General features: G+C 43.9%; 1 protein-coding gene across 1 annotated transcript in view; it reads left to right on the forward strand.

Annotated features, from left to right (window-relative positions):
* NEB (nebulin) overlaps window positions 1–17667 on the forward strand; it is a 118811-nt gene that overhangs the window by 32306 nt on the left and 68838 nt on the right. Inside the window, exons 39-61 of the mRNA XM_074145650.1 lie at window positions 246–353; window positions 1152–1463; window positions 1659–1862; window positions 2334–2438; window positions 3244–3351; window positions 3709–4020; window positions 4670–4873; window positions 5251–5355; window positions 5454–5561; window positions 6145–6456; window positions 7494–7697; window positions 8075–8179; window positions 8278–8385; window positions 8969–9280; window positions 9956–10159; window positions 10303–10407; window positions 10506–10613; window positions 13336–13647; window positions 14057–14260; window positions 15031–15135; window positions 15843–15950; window positions 16506–16817; window positions 17227–17430. Of these exons, the coding sequence (XP_074001751.1) occupies window positions 246–353; window positions 1152–1463; window positions 1659–1862; window positions 2334–2438; window positions 3244–3351; window positions 3709–4020; window positions 4670–4873; window positions 5251–5355; window positions 5454–5561; window positions 6145–6456; window positions 7494–7697; window positions 8075–8179; window positions 8278–8385; window positions 8969–9280; window positions 9956–10159; window positions 10303–10407; window positions 10506–10613; window positions 13336–13647; window positions 14057–14260; window positions 15031–15135; window positions 15843–15950; window positions 16506–16817; window positions 17227–17430 (4269 nt within the window). The remainder of the gene's footprint in view (window positions 1–245; window positions 354–1151; window positions 1464–1658; window positions 1863–2333; window positions 2439–3243; window positions 3352–3708; window positions 4021–4669; window positions 4874–5250; window positions 5356–5453; window positions 5562–6144; window positions 6457–7493; window positions 7698–8074; window positions 8180–8277; window positions 8386–8968; window positions 9281–9955; window positions 10160–10302; window positions 10408–10505; window positions 10614–13335; window positions 13648–14056; window positions 14261–15030; window positions 15136–15842; window positions 15951–16505; window positions 16818–17226; window positions 17431–17667) is intronic.

Genomic DNA, 17667 nt, shown 5'->3' on the forward strand with positions numbered 1-17667 from the left:
AAGATAAACCATAGGAGGAAGCTGCTGTAGTAAAGAAAAGCTATTTAGTCACTGGCCTAAAGCTTGGAAGACCCATGTTCCCTGCTTATCAGTTTTCCATTTCTCAGTTCTCATTCTAGTAGCCTTTCTCTCGGAACTGAAGCCAAGGTGTCCAGAATTTGGTAATATGGATCATTAGCATATCTAAATAGAAGGTGACATATGTATTACTAAGACTTTTTAATTAATATTGTTTTCAATTTTAGAAACTCTACAAGCTTGGCTGGGAGGAAATGATAAAGAAAGGCTATGACCTCACACCTGAAGCCATTTCAGTGAAATCTGCCAAAGCTTCCAGGGACATCGCAAGTGACGTAAGCAACAATTCTAATTCAATAGGAACTGCACTTTATCTAGCTGCTGTAACTTACAGCGTCGTGCTAGATCCAGATACACCTCTCTGCTAAGGTGTGGCTTGGAGTAGAAAGCAAAATTGCTGACGAAGCTCTTTCCTGATCTGTTCCCGTCAACAAAGAAAACAATTTAAGAATAGTTGCTCCGGCATCTTGATAATTCCAAAGATTTTGGTCCATCCATGAAGTGGCTACTCCTACAAAGTTAGGAGCTGTCTCCTCTTTTGGATGTCCAAATAGCTGATCCCAGTGCCTATAGTGAGGAATCCCTTTTACAGTTCTGAAGTTGATGTGGTGACATATGTATTGCTGTTGTCGTAACTCGGTATGAAGACAGCTCCTGCATTCATAGAAGAGATTGCATTGATCATTAGGAAATGTTTCCAATACTTAAGTATCTGCATTTTTTGATGCTGATGATTTTATTCATCAAAATATTTCAGTGTGTCAGCCTTTGGGGGTTCTGAACAGTATGACTGTATGAATCAGATGGCACAAGAGACCACTTATGGCCACACACTCTTCCTCTCCAGGGACTCTGTTCATTCCCAGGGAGAGCATTCACTGACACCAAGTGATGCCCATTAATCAAGGGGCTACTAAAACTTTACACAAGATGCCATAAAAAGATGATAATTTCATTGGTAATGAGAAACATTGAAATGAGTGAATATATTGTTATTTTATATATTTTATATATTTTACCATTGTCTGTTTCTTACTGTAATTTCAATAATGCAATCTTTATTATAACTTTAGTACAAGTACAAAGAAGGTTACCGCAAGCAACAGGGACATCACATTGGATTCCGCAGCTTACAGGATGATCCTAAGATGTTGTGGTCCATGCAAGTGGCCAAGATGCAGAGTGAGAGGGAGTACAAGAAAGACTTTGAAAAGTGGAAGACAAAGTTTAATATGCCCGTGGATATGTTAGGCTTCCTTCTGGCTAAGAAATGTCAAGAACTGGTCAGTGATATAGACTACAAACACATACTACACCGCTGGACTTGTCTGCCGGACCAGAATGATGTCACCCAGGCAAAAAGGGTCTACGAGCTACAGAGTGATGTAAGCTTCCCCTGGATTTAATTATTTTATTCTTTTTGTAATATATTTACCGCTCATTGAAAAGTATTTTTAATAACTTTCTTTTGATGTCGGTATAGATCAGACTGAAGCTAAAATGCCAGTTGTTCTTTTAATATCATTTAATAAATGAAAAGGGAAATAATCCAGTGTGGTTTTGATTTTTTTCCTTAACAGAATCTATATAAGGCAGATCTACAATGGCTCAAAGGCCTTGGATGGAGTCCTTTGGGGTCTTTGGAATCTGAAAAGAACAAGAAAGCTTCTGAAATACTGAGTGAAAAGAAGTACCGGCAGCACCCAGACACTATTAAGTTCACAAGTATCCCAGATGCCATGGATATCGTTTTAGCAAAATCTAACGCCAAAAACAGAAGTAATGTAAGTTGCCTCTAAAGACAGAACATGTGATTCAATAAATGAATACATTAGTATACATTTGTTAAAAAGAACTCCATATCAGAACACCTGCTTAAAATATGCCAATATCAGCTGTTTACAATCAGCGTCTTACTGCTCAGTTATCAAGAAGTACTGTGCCTCATTTGGAAGATTAAGGTCTTTAGTGTTGTGTAACTCATTCCGTAATAACTGCAAATAACACATTTACTATGTAGTATGTAAATCTATTGTCATCATGCTGTTTCCTTGGCATTTCATGGATGTAAAGAAGAAAAAAAAAGGAGGTATTTCAGTAAGAAGTCATCGTATTCTTTGATTTTAGTACCTTGTGTCACTTATGCTTTCATAGCACATCTTTGCTTTGTTATTGTTGGGAAAGGGTGAGCTGAATTTACTGCTGCACATGAGCCTTGTATCAGACAAGGTATTTTTGTTTGTGTCTCTTTTCAGATACTGTATAGAGAAGCTTGGGACAAGGACAAGACTCAGGTTCACATCATGCCTGATACTCCTGAAATTTTGCTGGCTAAATCAAACTTGATTAACACAAGTGATGTAAGTTTGTCTGTACAATTATTTTTTTAATGTAATTTGAAATTACCCATTGTGGCTTTAGTTTAAAATGCAGTAGAGTAATTCTGCAATTCTAACATCTGTAAGCACACCTGTGATCTTTTCCTGTGAAAATTGTTATGCACTGAGAAACCTGAGTGGAATTGCTAAAATATAAAGCGGAAGCAGAGTTGCTAGAATATAAAAAATACCGAGAAAATATTCAACACAAGTTAGCAGTTTTCTGTTTCATCGCTTCTTATCATATTAACATTGTAGATACATGTTCAATACTTTTAGTAAGACCATCATTCTTGTTAAAATGTCTGGTTATATTGACTTCCCTCTTTAGAATTACATAGGATTATGTAGTTTACATCAAATTCCTGGTTATAATGGGACAAATATAAACTCATGCAAAGATAAAGAAAATTTAGCAGCTCTGTCGCAGGAACTCAAGAAGACAAAAATAATTGCAATTGAAATTGGGTGTAGAGAACCACGGGGTTGTATTGTTCACCTCTGTGGAAAACTGGGAAGTATTCAGAACAGTGAGTTAAGTAAACGAAAATTTTGATCTCAAATGAGTTAATCAGAAAACATACAGATAGTAATTTTAAAATATTTTACATCATCAGTTACAAACTACACATTATTAAAAGAAAACTGTGGAATTTAATTTGATGAAAGAAATTCTGTTTGGAATCTCATGCTTTATTTTCAACAATCAGGGTAGGAAAGTTATAGCATTGAAAAACTCTGTAGAGGGTTTTATTTCCAATAATGACTTTGAATCCCTCTCCAACAGAAACATTACAAGTTAGGATATGAAGAACTGAAGAGAAAAGGCTACGATCTTCCTCCTGATGCCATACCCCTCAAGTCAGCAAAGGCGTCCAGAGACATAGCTAGTGAAGTAAGTCGTATGCAATGGAAACAATAGTGGGGCATAGAGCTGGGACACACTTTGGGCCAAAGATTCTTTTAAATAAAAGGAGGAGAGGTCTACAATTTTAACAGGCTTCCCTCCTGAGAGGTACTATAATTATTAATGGTGTAAAGTTAAATACAGTAATTTATCAGATAGTATATATATAAACATTAAAAAATCAGGTAGTATCTCCTGGACATGCAATAGAAACAATAAAAATGTTGAGAAAATATGCAAAAACATTGAAATAAATAAGACAATTTTAATCACTATGTTAACAACAGAGAAATTAAAACTGCAGCTTGAAACGAGGTGATAATTTTTGTTTCTGCATTCAATTAGTACCAATACAAAACTGCGTACAGAAAGCAGCTCGGCCACCACATAGGGGCCCGTAACATAGAGGATGACCCAAAGATGATGTGGTCGATGCACGTAGCCAAGATCCAGAGTGACAGAGAGTACAAGAAAGCCTTTGAGAAGTCCAAGACGCACTTCAGTAGCCCAGTGGACATGCTGGGAATCGTGTTGGCCAAGAAATGTCAGGAGTTGGTGAGCGATGTGGATTACAAGCACCTTCTGCATCGGTGGACCTGTCTGCCGGACCAGAACGATGTTGTACAAGCCAGGAAAGTGTACGACCTTCAGAGTGATGTGAGTTGTTCTTTGCTGGCTGTGAGAAAGCCAGCCGTCTGTCTTGTGTTGTGTTCTGTTGTTGGAGAAGGTGCAGGTGGGGAGACTGTGTTGTGGCCATACTGTCTTGCTCAGAGTCAGTGACATGAACGATCAGGCTTTGAAGTTTGTGTGGGGTGATACTTTATGGTCACAGAAGAGTCCTGTGTTGCCTTGAGCATTTTGGGGGGAAGGTCACTGCAGGTGGCTGGAGTTCTGTGTGATGGGGAAGAGCAACGGAGCGAAATATTTTTCTTGGAGGAAAGAGAGTGGGCAAAGACAAGCCATGTGTGCAGATGGGAGTGGTATGAAGAGCCTTAGGTGGGGAGGTATAAGACTCCTCTTATGCCACTGCCAGCTGAAAGTTACCAAATGGGGCAGATCTTCCCTGGGTAGACTAAGAAGGTGGTGGAGGGAAGGTTTTGTGGATTGCTTGGAACCTGCTTGTGCTGTTGTAGCCATGGGGAGCCGAAATCCAGGGAGCTGAGCTTTCTGGGAGTCCTGTCATGGTGGCAGGTGGGTTGGTGCAGGGAGATGTGTTTTTGCAGGCAGAGCTTTCCTTGGTAGAAGGAGAGGTTTGATGGAGAAAGGAGGTTGCTGAGGTGCTCTGTGTCCTTGCCTGTCCTTTCAGAACGTGTACAGGTCGGACCTGCTGTGGCTGAGGGGCATTGGCTGGTCCCCCAGTGGTTCTCTGGACGATGAGAAGAATAAGAGGGCGGGCCTCATCCTGAGTGACAAGAAGTATCGGCAGCACCCGGACACCATCAAATTCACGAGCCCTCCTGACTCGATGCCTATGGTTCTGGCAAAGCACAACTCTGAGATTATGAACCAGGTGAGATGTCCTTGTGTTTGCCACCTGAAGGAAATGACCGCCTTCCTTTCCCAGGATGTTAGGCTCTCTCCTTCCGGGGCCTGGGTTTTGGGAGGCAGGAACTGCTTCCTCTTGCATTAGGGATTTGTGCTCCTTGATTTCAATCAAATTCTGCTTTGTGCGGTTGGAGGAGTGATTGGGTGCAGTGTGGAAAAGCACAGGGTGAAGGGTTAGAGGGTTTGGGACAAGAAAAGGCATTCGTGAGTCAGTGCAAAGTAGATGCCGCTTCCCTTGAGCTACTTGCCTTGAGCTCAGGTAGTTTCTTGAGCTACGTTGCTCTTGTAGTTTGTTGCCGGTTCTTCTTTGATCTTATTTCACGTTGTATTCACCTTTTTCAGCGCTCGTACATATCAGCGTGGGAGAAGGATAAAACCAGCGTTCACATTATGCCAGACACCCCCGGTATTTTGCTGGCCCAGCAGAACAGAGTGAACTTCAGTGAGGTAGGTGTTTGAGCTGGGGTTAAGTGTCCGTCCCTGGACACTGCTGTGGCCCAGGAAGAAGTGTTGTTTGAGGGGAATGCTTGTTGTTTTTCTTTCAGAAACTGTACAAGCTTGCAATGGAGGAAGATAAGAAGAAAGGCTACGACATGCGGGCAGATGCCATTCCGATCAAGTCTGCTAAAGCTTCCAGAGATATTGCAAGTGATGTAAGTGCAGAGGAGCCTTGACGGCAGAGTGTGTTGTGTTGGATGGTTTCCAGGTGTTTGCCATTGAAGTCCAGTGTTTGGAACATCAGCCCAATGGAGGTTCAGCTCATCCACACACATGTTCATTCTGGAGGGTCTGTCTGTAGCTGTTCCTGCATGTTCTGGTTGTGGGTTGTTCCAAGTATTGTTGTAGATGGTGTGGAGAGAGTACCTGTGGGATCTGGGTGTTGGAGATGCTCGAAAGCAGTGTCGCTGCTGGGCTTGTGGCAGCATCTCCTCATACAACAGCCTGTCCTTTTGAGCTGGTATGTGATGCCTCCCTTACTTCCAGTCTGGCAGGCTAGTTCCCAAGGTTGGTTGGAGCTGCTGCATGAGCCTCCAAATGCCTTCTCTGGCCAAGTGCAGGCGTGGGGTGGGATGGCAGTGTAGGACACAGTAGGGTGATGCTGACCTTAGACACCTCTTCACGTGGTGATCTTGCCAGGCTCCGTTAGCAAAGCGCTTGCTCACAGGTGCTGCTGGAGAATAGTGTGAGAAGGGGGAAGAGCTGGGCTGGAACTTACTGATCTTCTTTCCCCTGCAGTACAAGTATAAGGAAGGCTATCGCAAGCAGCTCGGCCACCACATAGGGGCCCGTAACATAGAGGATGACCCGAAGATGATGTGGTCGATGCACGTAGCCAAGATCCAGAGTGACAGAGAGTACAAGAAAGCCTTTGAGAAGTCCAAGACGCACTTCAGTAGCCCAGTGGACATGCTGGGAATCGTGTTGGCCAAGAAATGTCAGGAGTTGGTGAGCGATGTGGATTACAAGCACCTTCTGCATCGGTGGACCTGTCTGCCGGACCAGAACGATGTTGTACAAGCCAGGAAAGTGTACGACCTTCAGAGTGATGTGAGTTGTTCTTTGCTGGCTGTGAGAAAGCCAGCCGTCTGTCTTGTGTTCTGTTGTTGGAGAAGGTGCAGATGGGGAGCATAAGTCTGGGCTGATTCTGAGAGACGGAGACTGTGTTGTGGCTGTGCTGTCTTGCTGAATCATGGGATGGTTTGGATCGGAAGGGATGTTAATTATCATCTAGTTCCACTCCCCTGCCATGGGCACGGATATCTTCCAGTAGATGAGGTTGCTCATAGACATGTCCACCAAGGCCTTGAACACATCCAGGGATGGAGCAGCCACAGGGATGGGCAACCTGTTCCATTTTGTCACCACCCTCACAGGAAAGAATTTCTTCCTAGTATCTAATCTATATCTATACTCATCCAGTTTTAAGACAATTATCCCAATATTTCTATTGAAAAGAAATTTTCAATTTCAAACTTTATCATCAAGCTATCTTTAATTTCTCATTTTATAGTTCATGAGAGATCTCAGCAGTCCACCTTTTTTTTTTGTTCACATTTAGTCAAGAATGGACAGGGATGAAGTGGTGAGGGTTTCATACTTTATGGTCACATAAGAGTCCTGTGTTGCATTGAGCATTCTAGGGGAAGGGTTTCTGCAGGTGGCTGGAGTTCTGTGTGACAGGGGAAGAGCAACGGAGTCATATATTTTCTTTTGGATGACCAAGAGTGGGCAAAGCGAATCGTTTGTGCAGTTGTTAATAGTATGAAGAGCCTTAGGTGGTGAGGTGTAAGGCTCCTTTTGTGCCACTGCCAGCTGGAGGTTGCCAAATGGGGCAGAACTTCCTTGGGGACATAAGGAAGGAGGTGGAGGGAAAGCTTTATGAATGCTTGGCACCTGCTTGTGCTGTTGTAGCCATGGGGAGCCGAAATCCAGGGAGCTGAGCTTTCCTGGGAGTCCCATTGTGGTGGCAGGTGGGTGGGGCAGGGAGATGTGTTTTTGCAGAAAGAGCTTTCCTTGGTAGAAGGAGAGGTTTGATGGAGAAAGGAGGATACTGAGGTGCTCTGTGTCCTTGCCTGTCCTTTCAGAACGTGTACAGGTCGGACCTGCTGTGGCTGAGGGGCATTGGCTGGTCCCCCAGTGGTTCTCTGGACGATGAGAAGAATAAGAGGGCGGGCCTCATCCTGAGTGACAAGAAGTATCGGCAGCACCCGGACACCATCAAATTCACGAGCCCTCCTGACTCGATGCCTATGGTTCTGGCAAAGCACAACTCTGAGATTATGAACCAGGTGAGATGTCCTTGTGTTTGCCACCTGAAGGAAATGACCGCCTTCCTTTCCCAGGATGTTAGGCTCTCTCCTTCCGGGGCCTGGGTTTTGGGAGGCAGGAACTGCTTCCTCTTGCATTAGGGATTTGTGCTCCTTGATTTCAATCAAATTCTGCTTTGTGCGGTTGGAGGAGTGATTGGGTGCAGTGTGGAAAAGCACAGGGTGAAGGGTTAGAGGATTTGGGACAAGAAAAGGCATTCGTGAGTCAGTGCAAAGTAGATGCCGCTTCCCTTGAGCTACTTGCCTTGAGCTCAGGTAGTTTCTTGAGCTACGTTGCTCTTGTAGTTTGTTGCCTGTTCTTGTTTGATCTTATTTCACGTTGTATTCATCTTTTTCAGCGCTCGTACATATCAGCGTGGGAGAAGGATAAAACCAGCGTTCACATTATGCCAGACACCCCCGGTATTTTGCTGGCCCAGCAGAACAGAGTGAACTTCAGTGAGGTAGGTGTTTGAGCTGGGGTTAAGTGTCCGTCCCTGGACACTGCTGTGGCCCAGGAAGAAGTGTTGTTTGAGGGGAATGCTTGTTGTTTTTCTTTCAGAAACTGTACAAGCTTGCAATGGAGGAAGATAAGAAGAAAGGCTACGACATGCGGGCAGATGCCATTCCGATCAAGTCTGCTAAAGCTTCCAGAGATATTGCAAGTGATGTAAGTGCAGAGGAGCCTTGACGGCAGAGTGTGTTGTGTTGGATGGTTTCCAGGTGTTTGCCATTGAAGTCCAGTGTTTGGAACATCAGCCCAATGGAGGTTCAGCTCATCCACACACATGTTCATTCTGGAGGGTCTGTCTGTAGCTGTTCCTGCATGTTCTGGTTGTGGGTTGTTCCAAGTATTGTTGTAGATGGTGTGGAGAGAGTACCTGTGGGATCTGGGTGTTGGAGATGCTCGAAAGCAGTGTCGCTGCTGGGCTTGTGGCAGCATCTCCTCATACAACAGCCTGTCCTTTTGAGCTGGTATGTGATGCCTCCCTTACTTCCAGTCTGGCAGGCTAGTTCCCAAGGTTGGTTGGAGCTGCTGCATGAGCCTCCAAATGCCTTCTCTGGCCAAGTGCAGGCGTGGGGTGGGATGGCAGTGTAGGACACAGTAGGGAGATGCTGACCTTAGACACCTCTTCACGTGGTGATCTTGCCAGGCTCCATTAGCAAAGCGCTTGCTCACAGGTGCTGCTGGAGAATAGTGTGAGAAGGGAGAAGAGCTGGGCTGGAACTTACTGATCTTCTTTCCCCTGCAGTACAAGTATAAGGAAGGCTATCGCAAGCAGCTCGGCCACCACATAGGGGCCCGTAACATAGAGGATGACCCAAAGATGATGTGGTCGATGCACGTAGCCAAGATCCAGAGTGACAGAGAGTACAAGAAAGCCTTTGAGAAGTCCAAGACGCACTTCAGTAGCCCAGTGGACATGCTGGGAATCGTGTTGGCCAAGAAATGTCAGGAGTTGGTGAGCGATGTGGATTACAAGCACCTTCTGCATCGGTGGACCTGTCTGCCGGACCAGAACGATGTTGTACAAGCCAGGAAAGTGTACGACCTTCAGAGTGATGTGAGTTGTTCTTTGCTGGCTGTGAGAAAGCCAGCCGTCTGTCTTGTGTTCTGTTGTTGGAGAAGGTGCAGATGGGGAGCATAAGTCTGGGCTGATTCTGAGAGACGGAGACTGTGTTGTGGCTGTGCTGTCTTGTTGAGAAATGATTTCTTGAATGAGCAGGGGTGAAGTTTGTGTGGGGTGATACTTTATGGTCACAGAAGAGTCCTGTGTTGCCTTGAGCATTTGGGGGGAAGGTCACTGCAGGTGGCTGGAGTTCTGTGTGATGGGGAAGATCAACAGAGTCAAATATTTTCTTTTGGAGAAGTGAAAGTATGCAAAGGCAAGGCACGGGTGCAATTGGGAATCGTGTGAAGAGCCTCAGGTGGTGAGCTATAAGGTTATTCCTGTGCCACTGCCAGCTGGAAGTTACCAAACAGGGCAGATCTTCCCTGGGGACATGAAGAAGGTGGTGGAGGGAAGGTTTTGTGGATTGCTTGGAACCTGCTTGTGCTGTTATAGTCATGGGGAGCCGAAATCCAGGGAGCTGAGCTTTCCTGGGAGTCCCATTGTGGTGGCTGGTGGGTGGGCGCAGGGAGATGTGTTTTTGCAGAAAGAGCTTTCCTTGGTAGAAGGAGAGGTTTGATGGAGAAAGGAGGTTGCTGAGGTGCTCTGTGTCCTTGCCTGTCCTTTCAGAACGTGTACAGGTCGGACCTGCTGTGGCTGAGGGGCATTGGCTGGTCCCCTAGTGGTTCTCTGGACGATGAGAAGAATAAGAGGGTGGGCCTCATCCTGAGTGACAAGAAGTATCGGCAGCACCCGGACACCATCAAATTCACGAGCCCTCCTGACTCGATGCCTATGGTTCTGGCAAAGCACAACTCTGAGATTATGAACCAGGTGAGATGTCCTTGTGTTTGCCACCTGAAGGAAACGACCACCTTCCTTTCCCAAGACATTGACGTTCCTTGAGCTACTTTGCTCTTGTAGTTTGTTGCCCTGTTCTTGCATCATCTTATTTCACATTGTACTAATTTTTTCAGCGCTCGTACATATCAGCGTGGGAGAAGGATAAAACCAACGTTCACATTATGCCAGACACCCCTGGTATTTTGCTGGCCCAGCAGAACAGAGTGAACTTCAGTGAGGTAGGTGTTTGAGCTGGGGTTAAGTGTCCGTCCCTGGACACTGCTGTGGCCCAGGAAGAAGTGTTGTTTGAGGGGAATGCTTGTTGTTTTTCTTTCAGAAACTGTACAAGCTTGCAATGGAGGAAGATAAGAAGAAAGGCTACGACATGCGGGCAGATGCCATTCCGATCAAGTCTGCTAAAGCTTCCAGAGATATTGCAAGTGATGTAAGTGCACAGGAGCCCTTGGCGGCATGCTCTCTTCAGTCTTACTTGACCTTGCAGAAGGAGGCCGTGGAAAAGTCATAGCATCATAGAATCATGAAATGTTTTAGGCCAGAAGGGATCTTATATATCATCCAGTTCCTTCCCCTCTGCTGTGGCCATGGGCAACTTCCAGCAGACCAGGTTTCCTAGTCCAACCTGGCCTTGAACCCCTCCAGGGATGGGGCAGCCACAGCTTCTGAAGGCAACCTGGGCCAGGCTCTCACCACCCTCACAGCAAAGTATTTCTCCCTGAGATCTCATCTCAATCTCCCCTCTTTCAGTTTAAATCCATACCCACTCATCCTATGGCTCCAATCCCTGATCAAGAGTTCCTCCTCAGCTTTCCTGGAGACACTTTAGGGACTGGAAAGGGCTCTAAGATTTCCCCAGAGCCTTCTCTTCTCCGGGCTGAACAACGCCAAGTCTCTCAGCCTGTCTTCATAGAGATGGTGCTCCAGTCCTCGGAGCATCTTTATGGTCCTCCACCAAGTCCAGCTCGAGCAGGTCCATGCCTTTCTTATGCTGGGGTGCCCAGAGCTGAACACAGTGCTCCTGGTGGGGTCTGATGATCGTGGAGAAGAGGGGGAGAGTCACCTCCCTTGTCCTGCTGGCCACACTTCTTTTGATGCAGTCCTGGATACAATTGGCTTTCTGGGCTGCAAGTGCCCATTGCTGGCTCATATTCAGTTTTTCATCCACCAATACCCCCAAGTCCTCCGCAGGGCTACCCTCAGTCCACTCGTCACCCGGTCTGTGTCCGTGCTTGTGGTTGTCTCACTCAGGTGCAGAACCTTACACTTGACCTTGTTGAACTTCATGAGGTTTGCATGGAGCCACCTTGCTAGCCTGTCAGGGTCCCTATGGATAGAATCCCTTCCCTTTGGAGTATCAACCACACCACTCAGCCTGCTGCCTTCTGCAGACTTGCTGAGGGTGCACTCAATCCCACTGTCCCTGTCCCCAGCAAATATATTAAATAATACTGGTCCCAGTACAAGCCCCTGAGGGACACCACTCATCACTGATCTCTACCTGGAGTTTGAGCCAGTGACTGCAACTCTTTGAGTGCGATCATCCAGCCAATTCCTTATCCACCAAGTGGTCCATCTGTCAAATCCATGTCTCTTCCATTTTAGAGACAAGGATGTTGTGTGCGACAGCATCAAATGCTTTGCACAAGTCCAGGTAGATGATGTCAGTTGCTCTTCCTTTATCCACCAATGCTGTAACCTTGTCATAGAAGGCCACCAAATTTGTCAGGCACGATTTGCCCTTAGTGGAGCCACGTTGGCTGTCACCAGTCACCTCTCTGTTTTCCATGTGCCTTAGCAGAGTTTCCAGGAGGATCTACTCCATGATCTTGCCAGGCACAGAGGTGAGACTGACTGGGCTGTAATTCCCTGGGTCATCCTTTTTTTCCCTTTTTAAAAACAGGGGCTATGTTTCCCCTTTTCCAATCACTGGGAACTTCACCAGTCTGACACGACTTTTCAAGTATGATGGATAGTGGCTTAGCAACTACATCTGCCAGTTCCCTCAGGAACCACAGATGCATCTCATCAGGTCCCATGGACTTGTCCACGTTCAGGTTCCTTAGACAGTCTTGAACCAGATCTTCTCCTTTGGCGGGCAGTACTTCATTCTCCCAGTCCCTGCTTTTGGATTCAGTGAACTGGGCAGCGTGTCTAGAGCACTTGCCAGTAAAGACCAAGGTAAAAAATTTGTGGAGTATCTCAGCCTTCTCCATGCCAGTTGTAGCCAGGTCTCCCATTTTGCTCATCATGGTGAAACTAGGGGAGCCCTAGGGGTACAGTTTCTTTCATCTTCCTTTCTTGTCCTGTGTACCTGATGAAACCCTTCTTGTTATTTTTTATGTCCCCAGCCGAGTTCAGCTCCAACCATGCCTTCGCTTTGCTGATCTCCTCACTGCACTCCCAGACCATATCCCTATAATCTCCCCAGGATGTACATCCCTGCCTCCACAGCCATTGTGTTTTGGTTTTGGTTTGGCTTGTAGGTCTTGCCTTAGCCAAGCTGGCCTCCTGCCTGCCTTGCCTGACGTCCTGCATGTTGGGATTGAGAGCTCTTGCGCCCTGAGAAAAATGTCTTTAAACATCTTCCAGCTCTCATTCGCTCCTTTATCTCTGAGGGCAGTTTCCCAAGGGATCCCACTCGCTAGCAACATAACCAGCTGAAACTTCACCTTTCTGAGGGTTAGGGTACTGACTCTAATTTTTAACTGTCCTGTAGCCCTCAAGATTGAGAATTCTACTAGGGCATGATGGCTGTAGCCCAGCTCCAGCCTTGACCTCTTCGATAAATTCTTCCTCATTAGTGAGCATCAGGTCCATTAGAGCCTCTTGTCTGGTCAGGCTGTCATTCACCTCTACTAGGAAGTTCTCCTCAATGCACTCCAGTAGTCTCCTGGACGGCTTGCAGTTTGCTGTGCTGCTTTTACAGCTGTTGTTAGGATGGGCCTCCAGATGCCTCCTGTGGCCAAGTGTAGACATAGGGTGTATGGAAGTGTAGGACACAGTAGGGTGATGCTGACCTTAGACACCTCTTCACGTGGTGATCTTGCCAGGCTCCATTAGCAAAGCGCTTGCTCACAGGTGCTGCTGGAGAATAGTGTGAGAAGGGAGAAGAGCTGGGCTGGAACTTACTGATCTTCTTTCCCCTGCAGTACAAGTATAAGGAAGGCTATCGCAAGCAGCTCGGCCACCACATAGGGGCCCGTAACATAGAGGATGACCCGAAGATGATGTGGTCGATGCACGTAGCCAAGATCCAGAGTGACAGAGAGTACAAGAAAGCCTTTGAGAAGTCCAAGACGCACTTCAGTAGCCCAGTGGACATGCTGGGAATCGTGTTGGCCAAGAAATGTCAGGAGTTGGTGAGCGATGTGGATTACCGCCACTATCTTCATCAGTGGATCTGCCTGCCAGACCAGAATGATGTTATCCATGCGAAGAAGGCCTATGATCTACAGAGCGATGTGAGTTCTTTTTGATTTAATTTCTGGTGAGGAATGTATTTGATATTTTACATAGATGGACCAGGCCATCGTGTAACAATGTGGTAGAACCAAATTTTCACATCTTATTTTTAAGTTTTATGGCTAATTGAAACTCAGATCTCCAATAGGATAAGTTATCTAATTGATATTTAAATTAAATTATGTAATTCCCAAATACGGGCTATTTGTCATTTGCCATTCTGTGAAACTTGGAAAATGGTTTCTCTTTTAATGTAGGACAAATGCAGTTATTTCTTCTAAGAATTTCTCTTGGGTTTTGAATTTATTTGAATGAAAAGTTGAGAGGGAGGTCACTTAACTGTGAAAAGGTGCACTGTGTAAATTGCATTATTACAGCTAAAATAACCTGTGTATTTTTTTGTAATAGAACTGCTACAAGTCTGACCTTGAATGGTTGCGGGGCATTGGTTGGGTCCCTATTGGTTCCTTGGACGTTGAAAAAGCCAAGAGGGCGGGAGAGATCTTGAGTGAGAAAATATACCGCCAGCATCCAGACACGATCAAGTTTACTAGTGTCCCCGATTCTCTAGAGATGGTCTTAGCCAAGCACAACGCAGAGACAATGAATAAGGTGAGTCTTGATTGGATTAGGCAACACCTCAGCAGTCTCCACCTAAACCCTGGAGACAGGACTAGAAATACAGATGTGTGGCTGCTGTGTGAGATTCCAGCACAGTGAGGCTTTAAAAGTGTAAGTTCCATTCTTGTTAATCATCAGGTAACTTATTTTCAGCAAGTTCTAATTTATTAATATCTTCCAAGTTACCAAGTTAAGTTGGAATTATCGGTTGTGAAGCTTTCCACATACTCTACTGAATATCTAGTAATGTGTTACCTAACTTTCATCTAATTTTTAATATAGAAATTTGTCTAATAAATCTAAAATTTATCAAGTTTATCTAGTAATCTAGTAATTGATAAGTTACTTGTTTTAGGGCAGTCTTTGAAATAACCATATTTTAAACAATTCAGTGTAATCCTTAGACTATAAGAGTTTTTCTGAATCTGTGGCCCTGATTTCAATTCTATTGATGTCAATAAACCAATTTCCTGGCCTCAAACAGGCCTTGGTCTTAGAGTTTAGATCTCTGTGTGTTTGATTAGCATTCTGTGCACTTTTCTAAATTTTTTTTTTAAATAAAATTCTTTCTAGGTGACTAATTCTTAACCTGGACATTAAGTATCTATAGGAGTAAACATAAAATCTCATTGCTATATAAGGAATAAGGATTTTTTAGACTGAACTTGGAGTAGAGATCTGTAGTTCTTCTTACGTTTTAGGAGATCTCCAAGTAGTCACTGTATTTTTTCCCCCTTTAACATACATTACTTCTCCTGCAGCGTTTATATACTGAGGCCTGGGATAAAGACAAGACGCAAATCCACATAATGCCTGACACACCTGAGATCACACTGGCGAAACAGAACATGCAAAACTACAGTGTGGTGAGTGTGCTGGTTCTCCACATGTAACTGCTCTGTTTCATGGCTGGATTGTCAGTATTCTGATAAACCTTATATAGATGATACAGTCAGTTTCTTTAAGTAACTCCCAATATTTATCCTCAAAATTGTGAGTTTAAAGACGTTGTTTGCGTATTTGTACAGTAGTTCATACATACATTAGTGAGCACTATTGAGAATAAATTCCATGGGAAGTTGTGTGTCTCCAGTGAATTTTTAGGAGTCATATTTGCCAGCGTGCATACTGTTGGCAAGGCACAAAATTAATTCCAACATTGGCAATACCAAAAAGGTAATTTCCAGCACAATTCTGAGGAACGTTGATCCCAGTGTTCAATGTTAGTTTAGGCAAATAAACTCACATCAGTAAGAGGTGGCTTCAAACAGTAAGTTTTACTCCACTTATATAGAAGAATAGTTATCTCTAAATTTGTAGTCAATGTTATGTTATTTAAAGTATTGAGAGAAAAAAAATGTTAGCTAATGTATTTAGTAAAGATCTTCCTTTGATATGAATTTTTATGAGCTGCTGATCTGGGGCTTTGAGTTAAGAAAGTTAGATAAAGATGGGTTAGGATAAATCTTAAGAAATTTTTAAGATCTACTCTACTTAGAAGCAGTTTGTCTTGCATAGCATGTAATATATGGAACTTACTGACATGAGTCCCATTCTTTAATTCTTCACCTAGAAACTCTACAAACAGGCCATGGAAGAAGACAAAAAGAAAGGCTATGATTTGAGAAGTGACGCTATTCCCATTCAAGCTGCCAAAGCCTCCCGGCAAATTGCCAGTGATGTAAGAAACTACTTTTTTCTGTCTTTGTGTGCTGACATCTGATCTCTACAACCTGAAGGTTCTCAACTTGATTCTGTAAAAGGCATTTCAGTTAAGCTGTGGTCTCAAATTGTGGATTTTTGGAAGCGAATTATTATATATGTTTAAAGACTTAGTTGTAAAACTTAAATGTTGAGAAGTTATAAGGACAATATAATGCTGCTATCATTAATTTTGTCGTTCATAAAGCTGTATCTTTACTTAAGTATTATCAGTATATATATTATTATATTTAGTAAGGACTAACTATATTTAATAAGGCGAGGGTTATTTCTCACTAATATTAATGAAGAATGTTTTTTTCAAAAAAACTTACTTAAAAATCTCTATTTATGGTTCTAACTCAAATCTCAAAAATTTAATCCATGTTATTAGCTCCAGAACTGCTTTGACAGTTTGGTTTTTTTGACTGTAGGTTATAGGGAAATTTTGAGTGTTTATTCTTAGAAGTATTTAATATGAGTAAGAGATATTTAGAGGTGATACAGAAGTACAATATCTTGATTTATATTTCAGTACAAATACAAAGAAGGCTATCGCAAGCAGCTTGGCCACCACATAGGGGCCCGTAACATAGAGGATGACCCGAAGATGATGTGGTCGATGCACGTAGCCAAGATCCAGAGTGACAGAGAGTACAAGAAAGCCTTTGAGAAGTCCAAGACGCACTTCAGTAGCCCAGTGGACATGCTGGGAATCGTGTTGGCCAAGAAATGTCAGGAGTTGGTGAGCGATGTGGATTACCGCCACTATCTTCATCAGTGGATCTGCCTGCCGGACCAGAATGATGTTATCCATGCGAAGAAGGCCTATGATCTACAGAGCGATGTGAGTTCTTTTTGATTTAATTTCTGGTGAGGAATGTATTTGATATTTTACATAGATGGACCAGGCCATCGTGTAACAATGTGGTAGAACCAAATTTTCACATCTTATTTTTAAGTTTTATGGCTAATTGAAACTCAGATCTCCAATAGGATAAGTTATCTAATTGATATTTAAATTAAATTATGTAATTCCCAAATACGGGCTATTTGTCATTTGCCATTCTGTGAAACTTGGAAAATGGTTTCTCTTTTAATGTAGGACAAATGCAGTTATTTCTTCTAAGAATTTCTCTTGGGTTTTGAATTTATTTGAATGAAAAGTTGAGAGGGAGGTCACTTAACTGTGAAAAGGTGCACTGTGTAAATTGCATTATTACAGCTAAAATAACCTGTGTATTTTTTTGTAATAGAACTGCTACAAGTCTGACCTTGAATGGTTGCGGGGCATTGGTTGGGTCCCTATTGGTTCCTTGGACGTTGAAAAAGCCAAGAGGGCGGGAGAGATCTTGAGTGAGAAAATATACCGCCAGCATCCAGACACGATCAAGTTTACTAGTGTCCCCGATTCTCTAGAGATGGTCTTAGCCAAGCACAACGCAGAGACAATGAATAAGGTGAGTCTTGATTGGATTAGGCAACACCTCAGCAGTCTCCGCCTAAACCCTGGAGACAGGACTAGAAATATCGTGATCACGAGTAACGCTGAAGTTCAGAGATAATGAGTTTTCAAATAGTGAGCTCTATTTGTTTATCAATACGTTTAGGCCACGTCATAAAGACTCAACTTTGTCATGATATTCTGCCTATTACATTTTAATCTTTTCTTTGACATGTCTGTGCACTGAGCAGTA

The sequence above is a fragment of the Numenius arquata genome, chromosome 3 (genome assembly GCF_964106895.1).
Source record: "Numenius arquata chromosome 3, bNumArq3.hap1.1, whole genome shotgun sequence".
In the NCBI taxonomy this organism is placed as follows: domain Eukaryota; kingdom Metazoa; phylum Chordata; class Aves; order Charadriiformes; family Scolopacidae; genus Numenius; species Numenius arquata.